The sequence below is a fragment of the Ooceraea biroi genome, chromosome 5 (genome assembly GCF_003672135.1).
Source record: "Ooceraea biroi isolate clonal line C1 chromosome 5, Obir_v5.4, whole genome shotgun sequence".
NCBI lineage: Eukaryota > Metazoa > Arthropoda > Insecta > Hymenoptera > Formicidae > Ooceraea > Ooceraea biroi.
This window is the reverse complement of record NC_039510.1, coordinates 12,706,023-12,717,566: the sequence shown is the minus strand read 5'-3', so window position 1 is coordinate 12,717,566 and position 11,544 is coordinate 12,706,023. Positions and strand designations below refer to the sequence as shown.

Below are 11,544 nucleotides of genomic sequence, written 5' to 3'. Positions count from 1 at the left end.
TAGCTCTTCAAATGCGATGCACGCACGTGTGTACGTACACACGCACGTTATCGTTAGTATATTAACGTGTGCATTGCCAGATTGGGACCGTTGGGTATCTTTGTCACGACACGAGGAAAGCACTGGTGGTAATTCCCCGGTTGAGGTCATGATGAGACCATAGCTCTTTTTTCCACTCCCACCCGATAGAACACAAGCTGAATAAATAGCTCATTTACGCATATGTACTCTTGTGCTGACTGCTGATCGTTACAAAACAGCGCGGTTTATAAATATGTAATCTCTGAGCTTGATTGAAAAATATCAGAAGTACTCGATGACGTGCTGCTGCAATGCGTAAAATTGTTGAGTGTTCATAAAAATGTTTTTCTTCAAACAATTTTATCAATGTGTAAGTTAATTTTTATCTGGCGAACAATGTGACGTTGCAGTGATTGATAACCTGCATGTCATATCGTGATTCACTACCTGCAGATGTTAGTGGTGTCAATAAAGTACCGGGATATTTTTCACAACGGACGACGAACTATCGAAGAATAAAATATCACGAGTTGCCATAACATTCAGTGATAACTCATGATGAACTTTGTTGATAAATGCAAAATTTCAATGCGTAATGTTGATATAGTTTGATTTTAGATAAGAACATTTATTACAACTTATTTTGCGGCAACTATCGTAAAAATAAATTAATAAAAATATATATAAATTTATGAATATTTGAAAAGAATTAGATGATGTAATTTTCATATTTTTAATATGATAGTAAGAAATAAAAAAAACCTCTTTGACTAAAAGAAAGAAACGTTTTATTTAAAGATTCCGTTTACATTAAAAGTTACATTTTATGAAACTTACTCAACTATGTCTATATAATTAACTATAAATACATTTAATGTATCTTCTGCGGTTTTTAAATAAGAAAAGAAAATATGGCACATGTTCTCTTCGATCTCCGAGTTATCATTTAGGTTTCGATAATGTTACACTGACATCACTTTCCTTATTCCCTTCTTGGAATCAATAAGCTTCCTTCTTTACATGCGCATAATTTTTTGCTCGATCAAGATCACTATATAAGTACTGGTTGCAAACGTAACATAAAAATATCATTATACGAGTGTCATTAATATGCATCCGAGCTAAATCTACATTGAATCTGCATTCTGTGAGAGAATTCGTTGAAAATGCACTTGATATACCTGACTCATTCGTGAATATATAAATAATACAAGTTTATTATTAACAGACGAGATTGATGAATTAATAAATGCACAATGAGTCAACGTGGATAATTTTGCCGTAATTGACATCATTGAATATTCGAGTCTTTTTCTCAACGCGTTAATCTTACGTGGCTCTAAACTGCAAGACAGGATACGATCGCAATTTCAGAACTTCCAGACGAGCGTGCAAAGTTAACAGCTGCTCGTAATTGTTCTCCACTTTCATAATGAGCCTGGTACGCCGTGCGATCGCAGTAAATCTCATCCTCCGGGACTCTTCATCCCTTTTGCGACATGGATCGTTAAGTAGCTGGCGAAGCTCCTCAATATCCGACGACTTCGATTTGATCTCCTTCGTTATCTTGTCGTTCTTCTTCTTCCACTTTGCCATCAGCAGCTTTGTTTCCCGGAGACGCGCGTGTTCTACATCCAACATCTCGCGAAGTCTCTGAAATCAGTACAGGATTTATTAGACCATTTGTGGTAGCCGACGACAATTGATACTCACGTTCCGTAACATCTGTAAATTGGCTTGCTTCTTTCCGTATTCTTTCTCCAGATCCAAACTGTGAGGGTAATGTTTCAGGAATTCGAGCACGTGCTTTGTGATCTGAAAATTGTAATATTGTAAAATTGTGTGTATCCTACCTGTATAAAATAAAATAATGAAATTACTAATATATATATATAATGATATTAAGCTTTACATAATAACAATATGGAAAACGTCTCTAATTTTATATTTCACTAATTTTGCTCATTTTCACGGAAATGCACCTTGAACTCTCGAACATCCTTCAAGTCTTGCTGCAGATCGTCCAGCATCATTTTCTCACAAGCATGCTGCCATTCGTGTTTCGACACGACCTTCCGCAAATGTATAGACTTCTGCATCGCCTCCAGCTTACGTTTCCCGGCTTCGACGATTCTGTCGTTGACACGTAGAAGCTCGTCACGTGTCACGAGAACAGTATCCGCATAGTCGGAGGGGTCACCTCGCAGCGGGACCTCGATCTGACCCATTTTCAAGACGAGTTGAACCTCCATCTCCTCTGCAAGTTGCGCTAGGGATTTCTCCATGTTATCCAGAGTGACCTTCTTGCACGCAACGACGTTATCGGCTGTCTGCATCGATTTCTGATAAAACGATAGCGTCTGCTCCGCCTCCGCCATTTCTATCGCGCAGCATCTCACCTTTAATAATGCATGCTTTAATATTAAATTTATGATTCAAAGATTATTTATGACATCCAACACAATTATAAATTTTCTTAATTATTAATATTTTAATTGTATCTTTTAATGATTAGTATTCAAATTAAAAACTAAATTATTACAAATCTTCCTAATATATATATTTACTATAAACCCATCAATCCTTCGTAATAAAGTAATAAATGAAATGTCGGTGAATCTAAATGCAGTAATAACGTTGTAACGTGTAACAGGTTTCACCCTCACCTTTGTCTCCACCTCGACCTTCGCTCTTCTCAATTTGCACATCGTTCGCCAGTGATTGGCGTTAATCTGCGGCGGTAGATTTCTGGGCATCGTGTCCAAAGCATCCATACCTCTGAGGAAGTCCAGGCAGTCGTCAGGTAAGATATCCGACTTCTCGTTACTCGTGACACATCTCGCTACTTCCGTCAGGTACGTGATGGACGTGGTGGTGAGTCGGCCGACCCTGGGTCGCTTCTTGTAATGTCTCAGCAAATGTTCCACCTTCGTCTGCTTCAAGTCTGCGAATTCACCACGGAACTTGGCTTCCTGCCGCTTCTCCATCTTGCAGAGATTGTCGTATCGAGCTTTCAACTCCGACACAACCACCTCGAGCGAGTTGCACTCGTCGGCGAGCTTGAGGGCTTCCTGCGTCGCTGGTGCGTGCTCCTCGTCTTCAAAACGTGCAATTTCCTGTCTGCCGTTGACTTCGGCCTGGTATCTGCGAATCGCGCGGACCCTTATCAATCTTTCCTGAAGGATCGCGGAGTCGATTTGTATCCTTTTCAGCTCTACATCCTTCAGCTTGTTGTTGAACGCCGCGATGTCCTCTTGCAAGGCCTCTGAAATGCGTATGTGTATTATATTTATGTTAATTTAATCTTAATACAAGATTTCCCAAAATTTGGGTTATTTGAAGAAATAATAATAAGAAATAATTTTATTCTAACATGGATATACGATTATTTCTTTTCTTACTTATTCCTTTGAGCATTATAACTGACCTTTCGTTTCTGTAATCTCGACCTGCAACATCGCTTTATATTTTTCTCGTTTCTCTTGCAGGGCTTGCACTTTGGATTCATATAATGCAATAGCTGCAACATCCTCGTCGGTGTATTTCGAAGCATCCTTTGCAGTCAGGCATTCTGGTACAGGTACTTCTTTCTTCACTTCATTTTCCCATCTTGGAAAAAATAAGTTAATAGATTTATATTTTGTAGACAAATATCTCAAATGTTCATTAATAAAAATACAGAAGCTTATTCGTATTAATTTTTATATAATTATTTATAAAAGTAATAAGTTTTGGATTCAATATTTTGGACTCACTTAGGTTCTAATACGCCATCCATCATTCTCTCGAGAGCTTTTGTATAAAAATTGTCTTCTTTTCTGTCTTTATTTTCATCTTCTTGAGTTGTCTCGACCGTCTCGTTTTCGGATTCTTCTTGCTGTGATCGTTTCTTGGACACTTCATGATCTTCTACAGTTACCACGTAGTCAGGTATTTCTTCAACGTTCCAAGTTGGTATATCGATTGATTCTAGTAAGGAATCTATTCCAAACATCGTTTTCAGCTCAGAGGCGCAATATTGAAGCCTGTCGATGCGTTCCTTTGCGCGTTTTAACTCATGTTCCTTTGTGCGTCTCATTTCGTCGAAGAGATCATTAAAATGCATCTGTTGAAAAAAAGTTTGATTTATTAATAAAAATGTTAATATGATTACGTATAATATATAAAATATCTATTAATGAGCAATTTAGAAAATAATCTTGATATTATTAAGATCTCTAAAGAAATAGCTGAGCATGATGATGTTTGACTTTCAAATAAACGAATAAATTTTTAGTTACCTTCAATTTACGTTCTCGATTTTCAATAATGGCATCCTTCTTTAGAATGGTTTCAAGATCACTGTTGCGAGAGGTCAATAGCTGATGCGTTGAAGCTATATTTTCATCCTGAATCCATTTATGTGTCGTGGTACCCGATATGCATAACTTTTCGTCTTCATTCGCTAGCGAGTACCACTTTTTAGCTATTTCATGTGTTTTATTGTTGCTAGCCGAGTTAATTGTTGCGGATTCCTGTCTTTCATCTTCGGTTTCTTCATCTACTGATTTATTGTATATGTCATAGCTACAAAATAATATTATTAAAACGTTTCAAAATTAAATATCTTATTAAAATATTTCAAAATTACATTAAAATTACATTAAAATAAATTAAAATTATATACAAGGTGAGGCACCTAAAACAGGCCACCTGAATATCTCGGCTGTTATTGGTGATAGAAAAAAATGTGTCAGACCAACCTTGCATGGTTTCGAGGGACACATAATTTGTTCTAAATACTTTTTTTATTAGGTGGACGCGTAGAGATCATATGAAGGTCAACTTCTTTTTTTTAAATGGTATGATATGTTTTTTTACGTACCACCTAGTAGAGCGTTTGAAGATGCGCACATTCATCTACAGGTCAAAATCATTCAAGGTCACTGAAGGCTAAAATTTCTAAGTGCTAGAACTTTTTCATTTCTGAGTTTACGGTATTTTCAATAGCAGAGAACTCTAGGCAATATAAAAAATATAGATATTAACAACTCAGAACTTCTTGGAAAAGAAAAAATTTCTAAGGGCTAGAACTTTTTCATTTCTGAATTTACGGTATTTTCAATAGGGAACTCTAGGCAATATAAGAAATAATGATATGAACAACTCAGAACTTCTCGGAAAAGAAAAAATTTCTAAGGGCTAGAACTTTTTCATTTCTAAATTTACGGTATTTTCAATAGCAGAGAACTAACTCTAGGCAATATAAAAAATAATGATAACAACAACTCAGAACTTCGCGGAAAAAGAAAAAATTTCTAAGGGCTAGAACTTTTTCATTTCTGAGTTTACAGTATTTTTAATAGCAGAGAATTCTAGGAAATATAAAGTAAATTATTTTCCCTTGCAGTTGGCCTTCAGTGACCTTGAATGATTTTGACCCGTAGATGAATGTGCGCATCTTCAAACGCTCTACTAGATGGTACGTAAAAAAACATATACCATTTAAAAAAACGAAGTTGACCTTCAATGACCACTACGCGTCCACCATTAGGTCATCATTATTTTTTATATTGCCTAGAGTTCTCTGCTATTGAAAATACCGTAAATTTAGAAATGAAAAAGTTCTAGCCATTAGAAATTTTTTCTTTTTCCGCGAAGTTCTAAGTTGTTGTTATCATTATTTTTTATATTGCCTAGAGTTCTCTGCTATTGAAAATACCATAAATTTAGAAATGAAAAAGTTCTAGCCATTAGAAATTTTTTCTTTTTCCGCGAAGTTCTAAGTTGTTGTTATCATTATTTTTTATATTGCCTAGAGTTCTCTGCTATTGAAAATACCGTAAATTTAGAAATGAAAAAGTTCTAGCCCTTAGAAATGTTTTCTTTTTCCGCGAAGTTCTGAGTTGTTGTTATCATTATTTTTTATATTGCCTAGAGTTCTCTGCTATTGAAAATACCGTAAATTCAGAAATGAAAAAGTTCTAGCCCTTAGACATTTTTTCTTTTAATAAAAAACTATTTAGAACAAATTATGTGTCCCTCGAAACCATGCAAGTTTGGTCTGACACATTTTTTTCTATCACCAATAACAGCCGAGATATTCAGGTGGCCTGTTTTAGGTGCTTCACCCTGTATATCATCATAGCTAAAAATATAATAAAAATATAATATTATTTTTTAGCTATGATATAATTTTAATTTATTTTAATTTAATTTTAATAAGACATTAAACCAATTATCGTTCGGTTAATATTATTATCGTTTAGTAAAGCGCGATATTAGCAAGCATAAATACAAGGAAGAGATAAATACCTGTATAAAAATTCATCAGTATCCGCAGATAGCCTATCCCATGCCTGAATGCCATTCATTTTCCGAGTAGGTGAGACGAGAGGATAATTCCGAATTGTCGTATCACCACCGATAGATTTGAGAGCACATGATTTAACTAACAAAGGTTCCCAGAATAATTCACGCAAGTACGATACCAGCTGGTCTCGTTGAGCGCATTCTTCTTCGATGTTACGACGCACTTCCTCTCGTTCAAGTCGTGCCTCTTCTATTTTTCGTTGCCGAGACTCGCGATTCAAGTCGAAAGCTGAAATCGGTAACTGGGCATCTGGTGGTTTGCTTTCATTGATGTCGAGCAGCTCGCGAATCTATTTTTGTAAATTTTGATTTCTTAGTACAACGATTGCATTTTAATCCTAAAATAAAAATAAAAATATCCTTATGGATGTACTTGTTTCTTTATCTTCTCCAGATCGGCTAGGATGGAAGCTCGTACAGGTAAAATTTCGTCTCGTTCGGCTTTCAATTTAGCAGCGGTTACACTATCCAACCAAGTCTCTTCCTCTAAATTGTAGAATACATTGGAACTCGAAGCAAAGTCTTTGACCGACAAATGTACACTTGCAGTGCCAGTTTCCAACAAGTTTGTTCTTGCTTCTGGTAATCTGTTTGCATAATTAAATTAATGTAGAATCTTCTGCAAGTACTTTAAATGTAAAATAGTAATTAATTAAAAATTGAAAAGAGGGACTAATGACACAATACCGGACTCGACTAGCAACTAGATCTCCGTTTCTTCCGAGGGAAACAATTGTTTCCCCAAGGCGCGAGGAAACTGCATATTTTATGCCTCCTTTGCTACGATGGTGCGGCATAAAAACCGCGGCTACCTTGCAAAGATCTATGCTGTTTCTGATTATAACTAAGCCATCGTATCCGTATGTTATCACTCGAGAATTGGTCACGAATATGCCGATGTTTCTCATTTGGTGCACCGCGAAGAGTGCTCGCGTCAGCTTGATATCTTGAAAATCATTCTGCGAAATAAACTTGATAAGTGTCTCGCTTTTAGAATCTGAATGGAAAAAGATAAATATTAAAATAAAAACGGCGGTAAGTTTCGAAAACTCTGCGTGTCTACGGAATAATATAAAATTGCAGTGTTTTGACGATTATCTAAATAAAATACCAAATAATGTAAAAGCAATTTAATTTATATGATTTATTCCACAAGTAATAGCTTACTTGTATTTCCATTTGATGCAACTGTTTGGATAAAGAGGGTATGCACAATATGCTTAGAGGCTGATTTGATCCGTAATGATAGAGCATTCTATAAGGCGTCAACAAATTAATCACACACGTGGCATGCGCGCAGAAGTTACTCGAGATCTCGCAATTGTATACGAGCACTTTGTTACCACCGACAGAAGCCATGGAAGGATTCGCCGTTATAAGAACCAAGATTTCGAAACGATTGTTACTCTTTTCGTATATCAGGAAATCAGTGATCTGAAAAGAGAAAATTAAATTGAAATTCTCTTGCATGTTTTACATTACTATTATAAAATGTCACAATATAATTGCTCTAAATATGTTGAATGTTTTATATAATTGTCTTACATGTCCGCCAACTTCTATAAGCCCGAGAACATCCACTTGCCTTTCTTCACGTTGCTTATCGATAATAAATATTCTGCCAGTTTGGGAATTCCCGATTCCTAAAAGCTCGCCACGGAGCGAAAATTTTATTCTGTCCAAAGGGTCTTTGTGAAGATGAAAACAATTAAATATTCTAGGTGATGAAGAATTTGTGACATCAATGAAAATGCAATTGCCACTGATGCTGCATGATGCAAGCATTGGTAGAACAGGATGTGAATTTGCAGCAAGAACTGAAATGAGACGGCTCTATTAAGTGATATCTTAGCTGAGTGTTGAAAAAAATGTTATATTATTATTATTTCGTTTACTACTTATATTAAACGAACATATAATTTAAAAAAATAATAAAAGTGAATATACTGTGTATTTTTTAAATTAAAGAGAACATATCAAGAGACACGATAATGTTTCACCCCAAGTTATGTAAACGGGAAACAAACTTTTTGTGAAAAAGAGAATTCGATTTTACCTTCGCCATGGTGTCTCAGGGATAATCTTGCTGTCAATTTGCCGGTGGATAACTCGAAAATGCAAAGACGATCTAACCGGTCTATCGCGGCGACGTGATCTGTACGTTGAGATACAGAAAGCAATGCTTTGTATTCTATCTCATCAGTATGAGTAAATTCTACGTGAGGAACATTGTCCTGCTGCGTACTGATCTCAAAAATTTCTCCACTTCTGGAGTGAAATAAAATCCCATCTTTGAAACAATGTTGTTTTGCTGCTTGGACGGAATAGAAAGTCGAAATAGACCACACAAATTGCCATGACACATTCCAGTTTGCTGATGACTTTTTGTACAACTGAAAAAATTGCGACGTATCTAGTAATCATGTCATGATTAAGATGCTAGAAATATTGTATTAGAAAAGAAATAGTTCTAAATTAAAATAATCCTGTAATAATAACTTTTGAAATTTATCTTGATTTTTATAAAATATCAATGTAACATTATAATCTATACAATTCTTTCCCTATTTTGTCTTGCTTCCTCAAATTATTTAATCATAAATTTTTTCCTATTTTTATTTCTTAATCTTATATTTGTTTCTAATAAAAATTGATAATTTAAGAATAACTTATGATATGTTACATATATTTGAATTGATATTGTTTCTCTGTCATAAAATATTATGAACCTAAAATTAAACGTATCAATACGTACTGTAATTTCATTATTAGCATCCACAACTATCACACCACCTGCACCCTTGTGAGCGACAACGATGGGTTTGCTCTTCGGCGGTTCGTGTGTTTCCGATTTTACTACTGAATATAATTTATTAGCATCTATTGCCACGAGCCACACATTGCCAAACTCGTCCGAGACAAACAGGTTTCCTTCCGGCGTCCAGGACGAAGACACAATTTTGCACTCCGGAACTGGCACGTTCATGTGATGTATACTTACGATTTTCGAGCACGTGCGCACTTGATAAACCGCGAATGTGCCATCGGTGACACCGAGTTGCGATATCAAGTGCGGCGAATTTGATGAACAACTAATAGAAATAAGATTTATTAATTTTTGGGGCAAATTCAAAAGATAAACTTAAAATCTTGTATCATAATAATATTAGATATTATAAAATAATATTTAAATTAAGATGTGCGTGATGCATTATAATATATGTATAAAGTACACAGAAAAGCTATGTAAAAATACTTACTAAATTTCTTGGACAAGATTATTTATCTTCGTGTTAAGCGCAGCAACGTGATTGCCGGTTTTCCAGAGCCACACGATCAGTCGAAAATCGGGAAAGCTGGTCAGACTTACGAGATATTCCGTGCCAGCGAAAGAACAAGATAAGTAATCATTGACTTTATCAGGAAGCGCGCATCTGGAAATTCTTCGTAGCGTTGGATACGCGAATACTGATATCTTAGGATTAGGTTTCCTTTCGACCACGGAAAATATGGGAACTACCTACAAATTTCAAAGTGTCATGATACTTGTATATCTAATAATAAAATATGTACGAAATTCGCTTTATTAAAATCTGATAGTTATAATTTTGATATTTTTACGATCTAAATGAATAAATATTATAAATAATAATGTATACCGAATGTCCAGCCAAACACGATGCGCCATCGCCCCTTTCTTTGTTGTCGAAACGCTCGATTCGCCTTTCTCTCGTGTTCAGATCCAAAAACCTCACATAAATGCCAGAAGCCGTTGCGATGGTCTCCTTTCCAACAAAGACGAAGTCGTGAGGCTTTCCAAATTTTATCCACCTGTGACATATCAAATATAAATACAAGCACAAACTGCAATTCATTCGAAATTTCTGCGTGTGGAACGTACTTTGTTTCGCTGCTTGAAAAATTCATTTTGTTACGTAATTTGTTATTGTATGCTAATAAACTCGCTTCGTTTACGCAATTCCGCTGTTAAAACTCGATTCTGTATAATAAGCAAATTGATGCATATAACCACCGTGCTGTGTAACCACCGTGTTTGGTTGCTCAGAGACCGGGGTGAGTATATCGATTGGGGTTCCTAGGTTTGAGACTGCGTTAGACAGTCTCTATAATCATTTCAAATGCATTCACAATGCGCTCAAATTCATAGATTTATAGATTTACTATCTTTAGAGAACTAAATCTTATACAATTTATAATTTACAAAATTGAATAATTCATTGATAAATACATGTTACTTCTTTCTAACTAATATTCACAGGGTGGATAAAATTATTTTAAAAGTGTTTATAAGAGTAATCATTTTTTAAAATTAATGATAAATAATTAGTTAATAATATTATAATATTATATGAAATAAATAATCTAGAAAAAGTACAGAATAAAAAGAAGCTCGCAGTAAAGAATCTGGTACAGCAAAACGTTCCTTTCATTTGTGCACGTGTTTTAATTGTTAAAAAAGTACGGACGAGTACACATAATTGTCATCAGCTAAGATATTTGCATTCCTCCTCGAAAGATAATAGAATCACCGAAAGAATGCCATTAATGTCATTAAAAGTGTGCCACTGGATCAAAGAATTGTAGGAGGCTTGAAGGATAGTGGTAGCACCGTTATCATCTGCATCACCCACTACATAATAATGGGCCCACGCCTTTGATCTTCTCACATACACGCACAAATTGGAATTTTTGATAATTTTACAAAATGATTATCTGACGTCTTTTCCATCAAACAAAAAATATTTCTAACAAATAGCAAATATGCTCTCCAAAATTATGTCAAAAGTTTTTCTCGTATTTTACACAATTATCTAAAAATACGAAAAATATATGAAAAAGATTTTATATTTATAATATTAATTTTATTATTGATAGTAATATTAATAATTTGTTAAATTCAAACAAATATATAAGAATATTAGTCACAATACAATAAAACAATTATGTAATTAATTTCATCATACTACACTACACACATACCTTTCCATAAATCACAGAAACGTTTATTTCCTAAATTAAAAAGCAGTGTGAAAATTTTGCATTTCAAAGGACAGAACTTAGCGATCGATTGACGGATACGATGGAAATGTCGAAGCATGGGCACAGTGGAATAGTAACCCAATAACGTGAATCTTGTGCCCCTTCCGAATA

At 34.9% G+C, this 11,544-nt stretch overlaps 1 protein-coding gene across 1 annotated transcript; it reads right to left on the bottom strand.

The window, feature by feature from the left end:
* Positions 1–786: 786 nt before the first annotated feature.
* On the bottom strand, positions 787–10,316 carry LOC105281013 (cilia- and flagella-associated protein 43). Its single transcript, XM_011341926.3, has 16 exons — positions 10,032–10,316; positions 9,633–9,892; positions 9,128–9,464; positions 8,429–8,765; positions 7,918–8,189; positions 7,540–7,806; positions 7,060–7,331; positions 6,746–6,959; positions 6,316–6,662; positions 4,302–4,587; positions 3,777–4,126; positions 3,449–3,630; positions 2,688–3,286; positions 2,004–2,420; positions 1,735–1,836; positions 787–1,674 (listed from the first exon to the last, which is right to left on the bottom strand). Exons 1-16 carry the CDS (start codon positions 10,245–10,247, stop codon positions 1,351–1,353), a joined length of 4,782 nt encoding a protein of 1,593 aa, XP_011340228.1. The 5' UTR covers positions 10,248–10,316; the 3' UTR covers positions 787–1,350.
* Positions 10,317–11,544: the final 1,228 nt, after the last annotated feature.

Coding starts and splice junctions, on each gene's coding strand:
- LOC105281013 (XM_011341926.3), bottom strand. CDS start 10,247: ATGAATTGCAGTTTGTGCTTGTATTTATATTTGATATGTCACAGGTGG. Junction 2,421..2,687: donor AGGTCGAGGTGGAGACAAAG/GTGAGGGTGAAA, acceptor GCATTATTAAAG/GTGAGATGCTGCGCGATAGA. Junction 1,837..2,003: donor AGGATGTTCGAGAGTTCAAG/GTGCATTTCCGT, acceptor TACAATTTTCAG/ATCACAAAGCACGTGCTCGA.